The 20,243-nt window shown below is 34.3% G+C and overlaps 1 protein-coding gene and 1 pseudogene across 1 annotated transcript; one reads left to right on the forward strand and one right to left on the reverse strand.

The window, feature by feature from the left end:
- The first annotated feature begins 8,272 nt into the window (after positions 1 to 8,272).
- Positions 8,273 to 11,341, forward strand: LOC120193457 (probable lipid phosphate phosphatase beta). Its single transcript, XM_039195944.1, has 2 exons — positions 8,273 to 8,936; positions 10,777 to 11,341. The coding sequence occupies exon 1, from the start codon at positions 8,313 to 8,315 to the stop codon at positions 8,919 to 8,921; it is 609 nt and encodes a 202-aa protein (XP_039051875.1). The 5' UTR covers positions 8,273 to 8,312; the 3' UTR covers positions 8,922 to 8,936; positions 10,777 to 11,341.
- Positions 11,342 to 15,186: 3,845 nt separating this feature from the next.
- LOC120193779 lies at positions 15,187 to 18,403 on the reverse strand (annotated as a pseudogene).
- Positions 18,404 to 20,243: the final 1,840 nt, after the last annotated feature.

Below are 20,243 nucleotides of genomic sequence, written 5' to 3' on the forward strand. Positions count from 1 at the left end.
TAAATCCTATTTGCAGCAAGCATTGCTTCAACTTTGTATGCCAGCTGCGTGGTGCTTGTCTCAAGCCATACAAGACCTTCTGAAGTTTACACACCAACACAGTGCCATCAGAAGCCTTTTGCTCAAACCGAGGTGGCTACTGCATGAATACATCTTCATGCAAATGCCCATGCAAGAACGCATTGTTTACATCAACATGTCGCAACTGCCAGCCCCTTGGTACAACCAAATACAATATTATGTTAAGTGTAGCAAATTTCACTACAGTACTAAAAGTTTCATTAAAATCATAGCCTGGAACCTGGGAATACCCTCTTGCTACTAGCAGTGCTTTGTATCGACTAATGGATCCATCTGGATTTTTTTTTCACCTTGAACAACCACTTGCAACCCACCACTGACTTTCCTTCAGGCAATGGAACAAGTGACATGTACCATTTACCCTCAAGGCTTCAAGTTCTGGATGCACAACACTCCTCCAATGTGGAGACTAAAGAGCCTCATGCATATTTACTGGCTCCATTGTGTCACCAATAACATAATACATTTTAGGCTTGAATACACCACACTTACTTCTCGTGAGCATGGGATGGTGATTCACTATGGTCTGAACAGCTCTACTTGAATCATGATCACCATGTGCACTTAAGTCATCACTACCTTGCTCAACATTACCATTATCAGCTTCACCATTCTGATCATCCTCACCATTTAAATTGGAAAACTCATCCTCAGTTATCCCTATCGTATCTTCATGTGCTAAATTCTCCCTCGAAGTGACAGTTACTGGATCAATTCTCACAGCAGCACCACCACCTTTTAATCTGCCAACATCTGCAACAAGCTCAAGTGACATTGATTTCGAAATTGCAGCAGTAGATGTTACATGAGAAACAGGAGCACTCATGAATGAAAAAATTTATTCATCAAAAACTGCATGCCTAGATATATAAATTCTTCCATCAGTAGCTAGGCACATGTAACCCTTATGTTGTGAATTGTACCCTAAAAACGTGCACGACTGCGACCTGAAATCCAGTTTGTGCTTCTAAAACACTCTCAAGTGTGGATAGCACCTACATCCAAACACTCTCATCAACTCATACTCAGGCTTCTTTCCCCATAGCTTCTCAAGAGGAGGCACACCATCTAATACTTTTGTTGGTAAATGATTGATGATATACACAACAGTGACAACAACATAATACCATAAACGTAGTGGCATTGCAGCTTGAGCCATAAGTACCAAAGGCAACTCCACAATGTACATGTGTTATCTTTCAACTACCTCATTCTGTTCAGAAGTATGTGGACAAGCTACGCGATGAATGATACCATCCTTAGCTAAAACAAAAGAAAGACTTCTATACTCACCACCCCCAATCACTTTGGACAGCTTTGACATGCACACCAAACTGAGTCAACATCATTTTTTAAAACTGTTTAAAAACAACCACAACTTGTGACCTATATGTTAGGAAATATACCCAAGAATGCCTTGAATATGCATCTACAAATGACAAATAATAACGATAACCATTGGACATTACATGTGCCGGTCCCTAAATATCAGTGAACATAAGTTAAAATTATGCAGTGTAAAAAATAGTAGTCAAGAAATGACAATTTTGCCAATGCAACAAGCTTCACACATGTTATTCATATCCTTAGAAAGCATTACATGAAGTGTTTTACAAACATGAGCAACAGTGTTATATGTTACATGTACTAATCGATGATGCCAAAGTCTTAAACTATTTGTAGCAACAGCAAAATGAGCAGCAACATATCGACAAGCACCTGCAACTTGATCTCATGAGAAAACATACAAGCCACCCTCAACACGACCACACAGTAGAATATCCTTATTAGCAACATCACGAACACAACATCCCTGAGCATGGAACTCAAAGAACACCCCATTGTCCCTAGCAAACTTAGACATCGAGAGAAGATTCTGCGTTATACGAGGCACATGAAACAGATCATTCAACAACAATGACCTCGTTGATGTTTCTAATAAAGCATCACCAATCATATTTGTTGAAAACATTTTGATGTTTCGATATTACAAATAAAATATTAAATTTTTAGGTTTTATTCGGTTCAAAATTAAATATTCGATTAAATTATTCAAATATCAAAAATATTACTCTAAGTTTTCAAATGTCAATTTTAATCCTTACTTAAAGTGTAAAATTATGTTTTAATCTTAAATTATTTTTGAAACAATTTTTACAAAGTATTTCGAACTATAATCAGGCAAAAAATTATTTTTACAAAGGGATGTATCGATACACCCCTACATCGAATGTAATTAGTGTACCGATACACAACCGATGTATCGATACACCCCTGGCCCCGAGAAACATCGAATGTAATTAGTTTATCGATACACTTGGGATGTATTGATACACTAAGTCAACCAACGGTCGAAATATTTGAATTTTACACTGAGTGTATCAATACACCTACGCTCCCAACAAAATTTTTAAATGATAATTACACCATAACGACTCTATTGACTTCACCAATGATCCCCAACGTTCAGAAGTAATCCAAGGTGTATTTAAACAAGCTTAGGAGCCATTAATCAATAATAAGAAACAAGAATTGAGAGATAATCAAAGAGAAAGCCTTGAACTTATCGTTTGAGCATTTTCAAACCTATTTTCATTCAATATTCATTTTTCTTTCAAGAACACCATTTGTGCTCAATTGTATTCATTCTTGAGTATTCTTTCTTTGTTCTAGAATTGTGCAAACATCTTGCCTTGTGAGGTTTTCTGTAAGTTTACAAAATTTGTATTTTTCTCTTTGGGAGAGTGTTATCAAAAATTTGGGGTATAATTCTTGAGGGAGTTATAAGGTTACTCTTTGTCCTCAAAAGAAAGACAAATTTGTGAATTTGTGGAAAATCCTTAGTGTGGATAGGTAAGGTAGTGGACGTAGACTTGTTTGAGAAGTCGAACCACTCTAAATCACTATGCAATCTTTTTTACTTTCTACAAAAGCTTCCACCAAAATTTTTATTGTCAATTCACCCCTCTAGGCTATTACATCGATCGATTAACTCAACAATTAGTATCATAGCTACACTCATTTGAAGCCTCCTCTTCAAACTTCGACTTCGTTCTTGATTCTCAAACCGTCAACAAACCTCATTTCTTCAATGGAGCTAATTATGCTTATTGGAAGAATAGAATGATGTACTTCATTTAAGCAAGTGATATGGGATCATGGAAAATTGTGGAGAACAGATACATCGTACCATCCACTCATTCAAATTTGTGGAGTGAAGAAGAGAAAAAAATGTTCCAGCTCAACTCAAAGGCTATCCATATTATATTTTGTGCTCTTTGACCAGATGAATACGAGAGAGTTTCATCTTGTACAACCACCAAGGAGATATGGGATAAACTACAAGTCACTCATGAAGGCACAAACGAGATAAAAGAATCTAAAATTAATCTTCTCACTCATAGCTATGAAAATTTCAGGATGAAAACGGATGAAGATATCAAAGTTATGACAGATAGATTTTCTGTGATTGTCAATGGTCTCAAGTCATATAGAGAGATCATTCGAAATGAGAAGCTTGTGAGGAAGTTAATATATTCTCTTCCTAAAGCTTGGCAATCGAAGAAGACGACGATCATCGAAGCTAAAAACCTAAAGTCTTTAACTCTCAATGAACTCATCGGTTCTCCCTTCACGTATGAAATGATGATTCAAGATGAGGTAGACCTCGAGAAGAAGGATTAAACAAAGAATGAGACGGAGAAGAAGAACGTTGGAGTTTCTCTCAAATCCACAAAAGTTGAGAGTGATTTTGATGATGCCGATGATGATGAAGAAATTACATTATTTGCCAAACTGTTCAGAAAATTAATGAAACCCAACAGAGGAAGAAAATTCAAAAGAAATGAAGGCTTCAAAAATGAACCAAAGGAGAAGGACCCGATCATTTGCATGTTTCAATGAATTTAAATTATATCAAATGGATGTTAAAAGTGCCTTTTAAATGGTTTTATAAAAAAATAAATGTATGTGGAACAACCTCCTGGTTTTGAAGATTCAAAATTTCCAAATCATGTTTTTAAATTGACAAAAGCTTTATATGGTTTAAAACAAGCTCCTAGAGCTTGGTATGAAATATTGTCAAACTTTTTAATAGAAAAAGGTTTTTCAAAAGGGAAGGTTGACACTACATTGTTTTTAAAGCAAAAAGGTAAAGATTTATTAGTAGTTCAAATTTATGTTGATGATATAATATTTGGTTCTACTATTGATGCTCTTTGCCAAGAATTTTCTAAGCTAATGCAGAGTGAATTCGATATGAGCATGATGGGGGAGCTCTCATTTTTCTTGGGACTCCAAATCAAGCAAAGAAAATATGACATCTTCATCAATCAAGAAAAATACGTCAAGGATATGCTCAAAAAGTTGAAAATGGCAAACCCCAAGCCACTCCAATGAGCTCATCTACAAAACTTGATAAAGATGAAGGAGGTAAATTTGTAGCTGTTAAATTATATAGGTCTATGATTGACTCTTTGCTTTATCTAACCGCAAGTAGACCGACAGCAGGGATGATGCCCCCCTCAAACATGTTGCCATGGGCTAAGGCCCATCTGGCACATGAATTGGGTCAGTCTGCTTTTTTCTATTAATTTAGTGATCCCTTTATGACATCTTGAAATTGAATGATATGTTTATAATCTTACTAATAATTGAATGAAATTGAATTGCGATGTAATTTACCTAATAAGAAAATCATTAAAAATATTTCTTAACACATAGATTAATTGAGTGACTTGTTTGCAATTCTTTAAAATGGAATGATCTCTTTATAATCTTATTAATAACTAAGTGCAATATGATGTAATTTACCCAAATATTGTACTTGGTATTTTTTTCCCTCCCATGTCATTTTTTGTTTCAGAATTTTGGAATGCTTTCAAAATTAATCAAAGTTTATTTTCCCTCTACTAGTAATTTAAGTTTTGTTTTATGATATCAAAAAAACAATATTAAAGTTTTGTTTTATGATATCAAAAAACAATATTAAAGCTTTCCCTTTTATATTTTTAATCTATTAATTTTAGAATAAGTATGGCACTCACTGATTTTCAAATATATAACCTCTAAAAATAACAATAATTCCTTTAACATTGAGATAAATTAATGCATGCATTTGGAGTTAATTAAAAAGGGTTGATTTGGGGGTTCAAGATATTGAATGCAGGTAGCTAGCATTAGTAATGGAAACCATTACTACTTTTTAAAGCAATCTACTTAACAGTATCTTTATTCTTTATATCCATCATAAATGAACAATATGCCCTTACATTGCCAATGAACAATGAACAGAGTGAAAGTTTTCTCTTTAAATGTTAAAGTTTATCAAATAAAAGGATTAAATATTAAGCCTTTTTTTCTTTTTTCTTTTACAGAGAGAAATGCTCCTTCAAAACAAAGAAACATTAATTAATTTATTATACTTTATTTTTATACAGTGATTATTGGTGAGTTTGATATGTTTCAACAAAACAGAAAAACCAGTAGAGACCTTGGCTTTCACTTCTATTGTGATGCACATACACCCACTGTTACATGACCTCTAACCTATTGGGTTTTCCTCCATCCAATCACATGCATGCCAGTACAAAACCCAGAATTATTTTCCTTAGAATTTCATAAAATGTAGGAATCTTTTATAGGAGTCTGAACTTTGAAGATAGGGGAAAAAAGATGGAATGAATAGAAAACAAACGAGGAAAGAATAGAAAGAGAATGGAAACTGGCAGGGATAATATAAAAGGCATCTTGGAAAAGCACTGAAATTTAAACTTACAAAACGACAACCTTTTTCTCTCCTCTCACCACATTTTTTAATGCTGCACCTTGGGGTAATGGAAGGGAGGGGACAACAACATTGAGATTTGCATATAGTTTAATCCCTTAACTATTAATTACTGATGTATGAATTCATGATTAAATATTGACGGGGTGAAAAATTTGAATGCATATGGGAATAAATAAGGAATAATTAGGTTAAATATGAATAAAGTGAATAACTTTAGAGGGTTAATGAAAAGGAGTGCATGGTGTTGGTAAGGTCGGAGGGGATGGAGGGTTTGGCCTTGTGGGTGGAGTTTTGCCAGCCTTTACACTCCACGCCTAAGGAATCTTGGCTATTTTTCAAGCTCCGGGAACTGCGTTGGATATTGGCGTGCCTCCTTTCAAACACACTTCTTATGTTTTAGCTTTATTTGCATGCGCCTTCATATTAACCTACATATATTCACTCACACTGCTTGTTTTCTCAGTTCTCATCCCCAAGACCTAAAATTATGAGCTGATATTAATTCAGTGTTTAAATTGGTTTTCTTGTCATTTTCAGCCGGCTTCGAAAAGTAAATAGAAAAGACCAAAAGGTGGGACAATAAGTCCAAATGTGAGGTAATTAATTATTAATGATGATGATAATACACGTGTTGGGCGATTGAAATGAGACCGGAAGCCTGAATTGGGGGATGATGGAATGACACAATTTGACCAACTTCGAGCAGTGGAATGATGAATGCGTTGAAGGGGCAGAGAATTCAAGTGTCGTAAATGCACAACCTTTACCCGATAAATGCTTCTTTCTTTTCTTAATTCTTACTCTCGCACCTTCTTAATTATCATTGCCTTGCATCGTTGCCACGCCATCAATATGTTACCTAGCGCCCTTCAGAGCGATGAGTCCAAGATTATATAGTTGAGGATTCAATGTCGGCAGACATTAGCTAGGTTGATAATGGAATGACTGGTACTGGGAATGATGGTGTTAAGATGAATACCAGAAGTTCTGAAGGGACTGTGGTGGAAGAGACTCGTGGTTGGACAATAAAAGTGTATAGAAATGAAAGCAGGATTTTATGTTACACGAGTGAATTCTTGAAATTTCAGAGAATGTAAACTTTTAAAATATATGATAATTTAGTATTTTCAGAAGTGACTGTTAACATCCACTCCTCCTCGGTCCATTTTTGATTGTGCAGGGCAATGGGGTTTGATTCGCTGAAAAATTCATGTTGAATGTTACTCCGATAGGAGATAACACGGTGTACTTAGATGACGACGGATGAGAGGAAACTGAGTTTAATGAAGGAGTTGAATAGGTTAATCAACATATATTTCGGTTGACATGCTTAAAATTCTGGCCTGAATTTCGATCCAAAAGTAGTTTAGTCCTCTTTTAACCTTAACAAGCACACAACAATTCACCTTTCAATCTAGTTCACAAGCTGTTAATTTCATAACTAATTCATCAATCTCCAGCTTAAATCTTATTAACTAGAAGGAAAACTTAGCCATAAACGGAGGAGTAGGCCGGTTGCATTAAATGTTGGCCTACTTTCAGTAACTATCATATATACATACATACTGGCACTAAGCTGGATTTTCGGATGATTTTGAAGAAGAGGAAAACATTTATTTCCCAATGACTTTGCCCCATGACATTGAATGAAGAACAAAACATTAAACATAAACGGAGTATTTGGGTTTAGTTGGTGCTGTAAAATATCCATTGGGTTTAATATACTAATTGATTGAAGATGACAGGTGATGGTGTGAAAATCGCGAACCTTTATCATTGGTCCCAATATCCCTATCGTCCTTAACATCACATTCATATGTAGCCTTATTGGATGTGACCCTGTATATTCTCTGATTGAAATTTCTTGTGGATGCTGGCCATACTTTGCATATCTCCTTCAAAGGAGGTTTGCAATTTCATACAAACTCGTAAACTGATTACTGGTTTCGCCCTTTTAAGTCACTTGTATCTTCTACTTTTCTAAAAAACTTTTAGATTTTTCATCTAAAAAGGTAATATCATTTGAGAATCCTTCTTAATCATCTATAACGCACGCATATCCTGTAAACGTAACTGTTTGAATCCAAAATTTTTTAAAAAAATAATATTCCCTTTTACCATTAGGAGGTTTCTCTGAAATTAAAATTAACTAGGTTGAAGAGGATTTAATAAATATGAAATTGGATTGAAGAAGGATAATAGTTATACTTTTTGAAAAACAAGTTTGGTAATAGAGATGGAGAGGGTCCATTGGAAGTTTAATCACATACTTCAATTTGAGATCTATTGCATTCAAGCCCAAAACAATGAGCCCATATTTGAAAACGACACCGTTTCTGTACTCAGCCTCGTACCCTTACAAGTAATCATATGGAACCTTCCCACTTTAACCGTAAACAGTCTGTTCCGAGTTGACCCTCCTATTCCGCCACCACCTCCGCCCATGGGATCGACGAAAATAACAAATCCATCATCCCCACATTTCCTTCAACCCCTAATGACCATAGACGCCTCCATTTCAGTTTTCCTCCACACTTTCTTCAAACCTATCCTCCCAGCTTTCCTTCTCCTCCTCCTTGAATACTCCGCCGATTTCCGCTTTTCCTTCCCGGTTTCCCTCTCTCTCTTTCTAGCTTCCCCTTCCTATTCCTCTTTAGCAATCCCTCTCATCCTCGGCCACCTCCTGGATCTTGCTTTGATCGGCCTCATCAAACTGACCTTCCGCCGTGCCCGTCCTCATTACAACCCAAACATGTCCCCAGCTGTCCACGCCGACAACTTCTCTTTCCCAAGTGGCCACGCGTCACGGGTTCTATTTTTAGCTACTCTATTCCACCTTATTGTTCAACACAACGAGGATATAGTTTCGGATTCTATTCAACGGTGGATTAAATTTGAACCCGGTTTTGTTATGCTAGGCGTATGGGTTTGGGCTATAATTACTGCTACTTCAAGGGTTTTGCTTGGAAGGCATTTCTTTTTCGACGTTTTGGCCGGAGCCCTTGTTGGTGCGCTTGAAGGGATTGTTGCGTATCAATTCTTGAGGTTTTAGGAAGCATTCTCAAAGGTATGTAAATGGGTTTTGTTGCTAAAGCTTCTACCTTTTTGCACTGGGGAATTATTTGCTTTGATGTAATTGATATCATATTTGTTGATAAGTCAAATTCAAACTATGTATTTTAAGTTAATCGGTTATCACTTTAAGGATTGCTTTTTAAAAAAATTGTCGTGTACAATTTTTAAGCTTGAGAAATGTTTGCAATAGTCTCTTTGCTGTCATGAAGCTTTAGATTGCACATGGTTATATTCGTCAGTCAACTATATAAATGAATTTTAGCATCCTTTATTACCATTATCACATGTTGAAAGTATTTTAGCTATTGATTGGATGAGGGAGCTAATTCTTTTATGAACACAACATGGTTTGTTGTTAATTGATGAAGTTACTGGCATAATTCCTTCTGTATATTAACCTAATCATGATTAGCTCTATAAAATCAGTGACCTCCTTTCGAAGGAGAAGTTGTCATATCAACCATTATAAATCACAATTCGAGTTATAAATGTGTTTGCCATCATCATCATTATTTCACTCACGAAGGGTTTGATTGTAAGGATGTTTAATCAGTTGGTATGTATTTCCTTCTTAGATACTTTGGTTAAAAATGCAGATTTTATGCCTTGGTAACTTGGGATCTAGTTACACATGATTATCTGTCCCTTTTAGATCATTTCATCACCGTAAAGGATTTATGCATGCAGGAATGTGTTTGATCAATATTTCAGTTGCTATGTCCTTCTCTAGGTGCATTTTTTTACTTAAAGTAGATTATCTTAGTTTCAACATTTAAGTGGAAGTTCTCTTCCTTTTTGAATTATTAACAATTCTTCAAAACAATTGCATGAGTTTCCCTGTTTCCTTCATTAACATAGTCATTAAAGATTTCAAATGTAAGTTCTCTTTTCTTTTATCTGTTTGTGTTACCTCTCTTTTAAAACCGTGTAAAAGTCTTCCATCAAAAGAGTTATATTTGTTCAGTTTAATGATGGATAGTTTTGGATGGTAGTGTTAAACGGAATTTAATGTTCTGTTTTCCTAGTCCTTCCCTACATGTGCGTGTTGTTTCAATAATTTTAATCCCTTTTGATTGATCCACAGTGATTTGTTGTAATACCTCAAAAATTTCGGTTAGTGACCAAAATGAATATTATTAGGTTCGGTATGATGTTTGAAACTACTCAAACTAGACTTAGATGGTTTGAAATTATATTTTATATGTTTTTGTTATTATTATATTGTCAATGGTTTTAAAGAAAAAAAAATTAGTGAAATTGGATAAGGAATGTTTTCAAAAATTTCTTGTGACATCACTGACTCGTGTTCGGTAACAGATACGGGAAGGGGTTGTTACATTTAATGGTATAAAATTAACATATAAAAAATTGTCCCTGGTTATTTCCTGGTGAAAACTTTATAGAATTGATCTTTGGGGTTTAACTGGGCTACAGGTAGTGAGAGTAAGAATCCTTAGGAACTTGGTAATTCTATTTCTGTTCATTTGTGCAAATGGACATGTAGAAGTTACTCATTGGCCTTAGAAACTTGGTAACATATTCCTTTCCAAAAGAACTTTGTGTCATTTCCTTTTATAGAATCACTTATTAGACTACTGAATGTTTAAATCCATCTGTCTCTTAGCCCATCATTTCAAGTGCTAGGCTGTGTTCTTCCAAGCCACACTTACCTTTCTGTTGATCTCATGATATCAGATGCCTTTATTATAATTTTTTGGCTTAGGAGTGACAACCGAAGGAAATATCTTTTTTTTTTTGCCACATATTGCTTTTTTAATTATCCTTCTCGCATATTGTTCAACTTTTATGGCAATTTCTTTGTACACATGCAGAATCACTTTACTCTGATGACGTTTCTGTGATGCCTTATTTTATCGAATTCCTTTAACCAAATCAGCTGAAGAAATTACGAGAGAGTTTTTCATTGGATCACTCAATAATGTTCTCTTCTACTGTATATGTCTAACATAAGTATGTTTAACAATGCAAGCGGGGATGATACCTTCTCTCTCTGTTTTCTTAAGCTTCTGTAATCAACTTTCCCTTCAGACATGATAAACTTCTCATATTATGATTCTTAGAGACCGTCACTGCAAAATTAAGAATTCACAAGATGAATCTCTATCTTGGAAATTTGGTTTTGGTGAAAGTTTAAGGATTTTGAAGTGTAATTTCTAGCATATGCTTCTCCCCCGCCTTTACTTTGTAGATGGATTAAAAGAATCAAACACGACTTGAATGCATCATGATCTCTGGATGTTAAAATATTGGCCTTTTCTGTTTCATTATTCTTAATGTATATGATTGCATTATTAGAATGTAACAAGGTTGATTTGTTCATCCCCCCCCCCTTCCCCCAAAATGATATATTGATCTGTTACACAGCTGACACTTTCATTTTTACAGAATTATGATTAGCGACTTGTTTTTATCTTATGGTTATTTAATTTTGTCTTTAGTGAGGAATTGTTGTATAAATAAGACATTCCCCCTGTATTGAGGTCAGGTTTTTTCATCAATACAAAATGTCTTTTTATATTTAAATGTGATGTCAGCTCTACATATTTATGATGAAATGAATTATGACTAAGGCCTAAATATTATTTTAGCAAAGAAAATTGTGGTAAAGCATCATCTCGCAATCAATAACTTGAAACATTTCCTTCTGATAAACTCAGGACATGATAAGAATATATTATGAAAAAAAAAGGTCCAAATATGATAAGCACAGGAAACTGCATTGTTTTTATTAATTTATTTTGCATCTCTGTCTCAAGATCTACACTAAGATTATGATTAAATACAGGAAAACTGATATTGATACACCAGCACAAACGACACTGGTCCTTAAATTATTATGGGTTCCACAGCACTATTAGAATGAGAAAGAATGAAAGAGATATTGGTCTTATCTGCATGATATTTTTTTTAAGTTTTCTTGATGTGGGATAATTATTGGTCCTTAAATTATTTGGATCAATCCTGAATTAATGTTGAATGTGCTGAAGTGGTCGTCATACTTAAAAATCATCTCCATCCGACGAGTGATTTTTGAAATCAAAGGATAAAATTTCAAATATATTTTGTCAGATGTACCGAAAACCGGATTTTCTCAATTAATTTTATTTACCTGTTAGACACCCTTTTATCTTTATTTATCGATCTAACACTTTTTTGAAAAAAGACGGTAAGCTATGTGGCAGAAGGCATGGCCCATACACTGTGTCTTGTAAAATGTGTAAAAAATAAGTGTTATTTTTATAAATATTTTTAAAATGATGCCTAATATGCAATTCATTTATGTTAGGGTAATATTTGTGTAAAAATACCAACTTTATTTATTTATTTTTATGTGATTATTTTTAACAGCAATTAATAATGTTTTTTGACTTTTAAAATTAATTGTTTAAAAATATTAAAATATTAAAATAAACTCTTAAATAAATTATTATTCATTTTTTTTAAAAATCAATAAAAATGCAATAAAAATAAAAAATGAATAAAATTCAATAAAAATATAATGTAAAGCTAAAAAATATCACATCTTAATTTCAAATATTCTTTCTAATATTAATTTTAAAAAATATAAAATAAATATTAAATTCTAATTTTATTAAATATGAATAAACATAATTAATTGTTGTTAAAAAATAATAATTAATAAATAATAATTCATTTGATACCTCAATTGTAATTAAAAATTTATGAAAATACTTTTAAACAATTAATTTTAAAATACTCCATTCTCAAGACAACTTAAGTTTATGATTGTTAAACAGTAATAGGTGTGGAAAGCTACAGGAATCGAATAAAAATTCGATCGTACAAAGTCAATAACTCAAAATCGTCTAACTGCTGTCTGAATATCAACTCAATTGTACCATGAATAAACCTCCGATCAAAGAGTTGATCTTTTCTGCTCAAGCTTCACAAAAACTGTTGTCTCATCATTTTCTCCCTCGTATGAGCTCCTTTCTTTTTCAATTCTTTTATGTTGAATATAATTGCCCACGCACACTCAGAAAAACCAAAAGTATAGTGGCTTTTATTGCAAAAGTTAATTGTAATTAAAAGTTTAGTTAATATTTTTTTTATATTTTTAAACAATTAATTTTAAAAGTTAATAAAAAATTTAAAAATATATGAAATTTATAATTTTTAAATTATAAAATATTTATTATCATCATCATTTTGTAAAATAAATATTAGTTATAAATTTTTTATAAAATTATTCATATTTTAAAATATTTACCCTCAAAGTTTTCCTATACTAGATGATACGTATTATGTAATTTCATGCAAAAATCAAAATTTTTAGAGTTATAAAATAATTTGCAAAAGAATATTTAAAGATTTTAATGTAGAAAGTTTTTTTTCCGAACACAAAAAAAAAATAAATAAATAAAATTGATGTTTTTACAAAAATATCACCTTAATATAAATTAATTATATATTAAGCATCATTGTAAAAATATTTATAAAAATAACATCATTTTTTACGTTTTTCAAGACGCGGTGCATGAGCAGTGCCTTACCCCACGTGACACCACATTGTAAGGCGCGGTATATAGGCTGCAACTTCGTGCAAAGGGTGTTAGATCGGTAAATAAAGATGAAAGAATGTCTGACAAATAAATAAAGTTGATCAAGCTTATTTTTGGAAAAAATCTCCACCGACCGAGATTTTAAGAAAAATAATGTTACTTTTAGGGTTCTCCTTCTAAAATGGTGTTGTTTTCAGCGTGAATAGTTTAACTCGATCCAACCCACTTAGAATTAATTGCCCATTATTCTTATCACTTCTATATTCTTTGTATTTTAGTCCCAGTTTTGTATAATTAATGATATTTTTACTCTATTTAATTTTTTTTTCAATTTAGTCCTAATATATTTATTTATTTAATTTTTTAGCATTTTATATTATTTTTATTATTATTATTTTAATATTATCACTATCATTTTTTCACTCTTTTAAAACACCACGTATTTCTATAAAAACAGTTTTTTTTAAGAAAAAGGGTAAAATACACCGTTCCTCATTGAATTATAATCGTACTTTCAATTTTTCTAATTTACTCACTGAATTTTCGAATTGCTCATGTTTTAATCACTATCAATTATTTTATTATTATTTTTGTATGACATGACATTTTATTATTATTATTTTATTTAAAATAATTGAAAATATAAAATTCAAATAGAAGGTGGCCGGACGCCACCATCGACCGCCATAAACGGTGGTCATTCGGTCCCAAATTTCATGGGTCTTGTTCATCTCGAACCCCTGAGTCCGAATCTGGTAGTTGTTTCACCAAAAAAAATGTCCCAAAACTCATAAATCTCGACTGAAACGTTTCAACTTCTTCACTTTCGATCTCCAATTCGAGGACTTCAAAGCATGATCTGAAAAAATGGAGGGCATATTCGGACTCAGGGTGTCGAGAAAAACAAGACCCATGAAATTTGGGACCGGACGACCACCATCTACGCGGGTCGACAGTGGCGTCCGACCAACATTTATTTTTATTTTATATTAAATAATAATAAAAAATGGCACGTCATACAGAAATAATAATATAGTGTGATCAAAACAGGAGCAATTCGAAAGTTCAGTGAGTAAATTAAAAAAATTGAAAGTATAGTAAATAAAATAGAAGAGAATGTATAATTCAGTGACGAATGGTGTAATTTACCCTTAAAAAGAAAAGGAAATTACGAGAATGGGTCTTGTTTGTATTACGATAATTAGCAAGGTGGTCCACTAGATTACTAAAATGTTATCTTGTTAATCATTAGTGACAGAAGATCATTTACAAAATTAAGTGGATATTCGTTTAAAAATATATTTTTTAAATCAAAAAATTGAAAAGGATATATCTCATCAATTAAATTTATATTCACCCAAGAGAGCATGAATAAAAATTAAATTCAAAATTTTAAATTTTGCTTTCAGTTGAACTTCGCTGTGTGTCAGACTCCTTTCTGCCTGAAGTGTCCAGAACCATGTTTATCATCCAGTGCATGTTTTCTTTTATCAGTTTGCTTTACTGTTATTTCCTTTCAATTTTGTATTTGGCTGGTCCTGTAACCAGGATATATATATATATATATATATATATATGTATTCCTTGAAATTCTTCTTTTTCCTTCACCATATCCATTTTGTTAAAGGAATTTCAAACTTATTTGAACGTCCAAAAAGGGACTTATATTACAAAGTTAATTAAAGAGACTTGGTCCACTCCCCAAGACATCTCGATTCATACTAATGGAAGGTAGCTTCTGCTTCTTCTAATTCTATCCCTTCATTGGCAAGTCTCTTGTCCTTGTACACGTACCACTTTGCAAAAACCAAGTAAACTGCCAAGTTCAAACAGCTCAGAACTACCAAAAGCCAGTAGAAATCATAGAGCCTCCCTTTGTTCAGGTTGTCTGGGAGCCATGGATGCTTGGTTCCAATCACCTTGTGAACTATAGTAACCAACAAAGAACTTACGAAAACCCTAAAGAAAGGGTACTCAAAAACAGACCCGTGCTCATTGTTTTCATCCCTTTAGGGCACTCCCTTAAGAAAAAGTCGAGCTGCCCTATATATGTAAAGGCCTCCCCAGCACCCACTAGCAAAAACTGGGGGACCAGCCAGAAGACGCTCATTGGGATTTGAGCTGATTGGTTATTCGTTAGACCATGTGAGCTTGCGGACCTCAATCGCTTGATTTCGGTCAATGCAGCTGCTATCATTGCGATAATGGATAAAACTAAACCAACACCGATCCTTTGCAAAGGGGTTAAACCCTGTGGGTTTTTAAGAACCTTTTTTGCAATCGGAGCTATGATTCTGTCGTAAATTGGGACGGTCAAGAGAATGCTACCGACGAAGAAAACCGTGAGTGATGCTGGTGGGATTTGAAAACTTCCAATGTGACGGTCCATGGTTGTGGCTTGAGATACTGAAAAGGTTGTCATTTGGGCATAAACGGTCCAAAAGATGACCGTGGTTGCCCAAATGGGTAACATTCTTAGCACCAATTTCACTTCTTCCACATCGGTTAAGGTAGCTAAGTTCCACTTGTTTGTCTCGGGAACAGATGGGTCCTTGATAGCTGCCCTGTCCAAGAAACTGCACAAAATTTCAAGAAATCGGCCAATAAGGGGAAAAATAAAAAATAAAACTCATTCTTAACATTTAAATTATGGCCAGCCGACATTAATCACCCTTTCACAACTCAACCCAAACACGTTTCTAAAATTGCGACTTCTAGGTCCAATTATTATTATGTTTACTGTTATTGTTTCCTTTGATGTTTGAATTTTTTATTTCATTTTTTTAGGTTATTTCATTTTGATTAGTTGGACCAATACAGAATCCAAAAGTAGGTGTTAAAAAAGATATGGTTAGTATTAACACAGAGTGATGGAAGGCAAATGAACAGGCTTTGGACAACTAAACCCAACATGTTTGAACCTTTAACTGGGGGAGGTGTGATTCGTGAATTGTGAGGACTGTTTTGCTGGCTCGTGATCTTAAACACACACACATTTTACTGTCAATATTAACCAAATATCTTATTCAAAGAAAAACAATATATCTCGTCTAATATAAATTTTTTAATTTTTCATTTGTTTAAGATAATTTGATGAGTAAAAACAAATATTAAAGTTATTTTCTTTTTTTTTATATATCTTATAATTTTTTATTGTTAATTTTAATAAACACGATCACACCTCATATATTAGTTATGTTATCTTGGGGCAGGCTAGGGTTATCAATCATGAAGGACCCCAGAAATTCAATAATTTTACACTTTGATTGCCTTATATAAACCAACTGGCTCATGTTTATCTATTATATATTTGGCCCCACTGCTTGCCGCCAAACCTTATATGGGTGACATTTAAGATTGCATGTGTTTCTTATTAATTATATTGATTTGAATTACCATAAGAGCCTTCGTGGTCCCATTTCAGTTGATTAATCTGTCCAAAATAATTTCACATTTGATTCAATACAAAACTTTACTAGAGATTGAAAATCATCAAACTTTTTCAAGTTTTAAGTAAAAGATTAGTCAACTTAACATGTATTAAATAGTATTGTTTTAAATATTATGTTAAGATTAGGATGTAATTGTCTGTATGAGAAAATATTTAGAATACTAACCGGAACTGCTTGCTATTTGGCAGCTTTTGCTTCTTCTTCTTCTTCTTCTTCTTCTTCAATCCCTCAGCTGCATCATCAATTTCGAAAAGCATCGATGAATCAGATGGCAATTCCAAATGCCTCTTCTTCCAGGCAGCTACAAACACTGCGGCAATTTGGGTCAATGGGCTCCCCACCAATTTCTTGAACCGGTACCGTCTGGTCCCCGATAGAAACACCACCAACCCTATCACGATTGCACAAGCACAGATACCGTAGCCCCATTCACGCCCTATATTGTCCTGGATGTACACCAGAATGGTGACTGAACCAAGCGAGCCTATGTTTATGAAGAAAAAGAACCAGTTGAAGAAGTTTGTCATCCGGGATTTCTCTTCGGGGTCCGACTCGTCGAATTGGTCTGACCCGAACCCTGAGACACTTGATTTGAGTCCACCGGTCCCAAGGGCGGTCATGTAGAGCGCCAAGTAGAGAATAATGAGTTGTATGCCGCTGGCTGGGGTGCAAGTTGTTGTACTATCGCTAGTGCATTTGGGAGGCTTTAGGCTTGGGATTACTGTTGAGATTGTCAAGATCGTGACGCCCTGATCGACAACGTAAAATAAATAAATAAAGAAAATGAACTTTAGCTTTAAATTTTGACTTTCCAGTTATCAAACGAATTCATAAAAGGAAATGAATCTTACGGTTGCCTGAACGGTGGCGAAGATTCCGATGGTGAGATATCTGTGAATAGGAGAGGATTCGTAAAATGATAAAAGTTAATTACAAAACTGAGTGGGTGCACTGGAAGCGCAGAAGGTACATGGTCAGAGAGGGAAAACCTGCCAAGGAAAGTGTCAGCGACGAAGCCACCGAGCAGACAGAGCATAAAGGAGGTGCCGAGGAAGTTGGTGACGGTTGTGGCCGAGGTAGCATTGCCCAAGTGCATGGTTTCAGTCAAATACGTCACCAGATTAACAGCGATACCTAACGTTGTTAGCCTTTCACACGCCTCAACACCTGAGAAACATACAGAAGCAAAAGAAATAAGGCCCAAACCAAACGTCTATAAGAATTCAAAGCAAAGCAAAACTAGAACATATAAAGACCTAGAATCATGGCTGCACTGGTCCAGCCACCGGACTTGGAGCGCTCCGCCGGTTTGCCCCTGTAGTCCCAGGCATCAGGGAGGGTTTTCCCTTGTGTTATAGGGAGGGACATTGTTTGACACAAGGTGAAAAAAGGGTTGGAGAAAGCTTTGATAGTAAGGCTAAGATCAAAGGAGCAGATGTGGCACGATGAGAGCAAATGCTGGTTGGGGGGCACTTATATAGAGGAGTGGAGGAGGGTAGGTGATGGCTGAGTGAGGTTGAGTTAAAAGCCAAAATTGGTGGAAATGACACATATTGCCTACACTGATTGGCTTTCCCACATTATTTAATTAATTGTTGGACACGAATGATTGAAACGCACAACACAACTCCTCTCCTCTAGGAAGTTGAAATTTGGAATGGAAACCATGGTCAGGAAACAAAGGTCGGCTGAGTAAAAAGCAAAATTATTTATATTTGATGCATTAAAGTACATATTATGTTAATATAATTTTAATTTTTCTCATTTCACCGTTTGAAGATATAAATCATTAATTATCCATTAATTAAATGATTTTAATGATTAAGAGATGATTGTTATCCTTAAAGATTTTAGATTCGAGTATGTCGTCTGCAAGAATGTTTAAACGGTCATTGTCAAATAATTTAAAGTCTTTCGAACACATATTTCTTTATAATCATATTAGACTAATTAAAAAATTAATCATAAAATATATTTTATCTGTACAAATAAAAACTAACTTTTTATTACATAATTAGAAAACGAGATAAACCGTTATTACATCACATCTCATAGATATAATGAGAGAGATTTTCTGTTTCCCTTATCTTTTAAAAGGTCTCCATTCATTATTTTCGTCCACGTCGTCAAAGGAAATTTAATTTTTTTAATGGGAATTAAAGAAAAAGATACATCCATATGAATTTAACGACATTTTTTTTGGATAATCAAATTTGTATTCATCCAAAGAAAGCAGCAAGCTGCTACAATGTATGTATGAACAATTAGATTAGGCCCCAATCAATACACAGCTACTTATTTACATCATCCAACATATTCATGTTATGTCTATACAATTTGATTCTAACAGCCTCTTTAATAATATTTACAATAGTATTAATCGAACGCGTCACTCCTCTAAAACATCTGTGATTGCGCTCCTCCCAAATGAAGTAAACAATACCAGTCCATGCAAGTTTAAGGATGTGTACTAACAGGGATATGCCTTTCAAATTCCTAACCATCCAGCAGAGCAAGTCTTCCCAGCTTAGCCATTGCTGCTGCAGCCCACATAGTTGCAGTATAACGTCCTAAACCTCCATCGAAAAAGAACAGTCCAAGAAAAAATGAGTTCTTGATTCTAGCTCAGTACCACAGAATCCACAATTGGTATCAGTCACCATGGAAAACTTACAAAGTCTCTCCTTAGTAGGTAACCTGTCAAGGATAGCCATCCACGTGATCAGTGAAAACTTAAGGATGTGAGCAGGAAACCAAAAAATTTTATGCCAGGCTACTTTATCTTTCCTGTCCCGAATGTTGTCCCAGATCCAACCCCCTGACTTGTGACCAACTAACAGAAGCAACGAATAGACCTCTGGCTTCCTCACGCATCTTGATCAGTTTCCTAAGTATCCAGCTGAAGTGAGGTTTGTTTTCAACATTCCAATAGTCCTCAAGCTTAAAGCAGTATGTCTTAATCCAGGCAATCCATAGAGATCCTTCACCAGCTAGGACATTTTTAACAAGCATAAGGCAAAAAGTTTTGTTCCACCCAACCAAACTCTTTAGTCCCAAGCCTCCCTCAGACTTATTAGAACATATCTAGCTCCAGCTGACTCTTGCACCTCGAGCAGAGGAATCATTGCCCTTCCAAAAGTATCTCATACACAACCTTTCAATATCCTGAATTACTACCTTAGGCAAAATAAGATGACTGCTCTAGTAATTAAAAATGCTAAAGAGAACTGCTTTTACAAGCTGCAGCCTGCCCCCAAAACTCAATTTCCTACTAGACTACTACCTTAACTTGTCCTTGATTCT

The sequence above is a fragment of the Hibiscus syriacus genome, unplaced genomic scaffold (assembly GCF_006381635.1).
Source record: "Hibiscus syriacus cultivar Baekdansim isolate YM2019G1 unplaced genomic scaffold, ASM638163v2 tig00116996_pilon, whole genome shotgun sequence".
In the NCBI taxonomy this organism is placed as follows: domain Eukaryota; kingdom Viridiplantae; phylum Streptophyta; class Magnoliopsida; order Malvales; family Malvaceae; genus Hibiscus; species Hibiscus syriacus.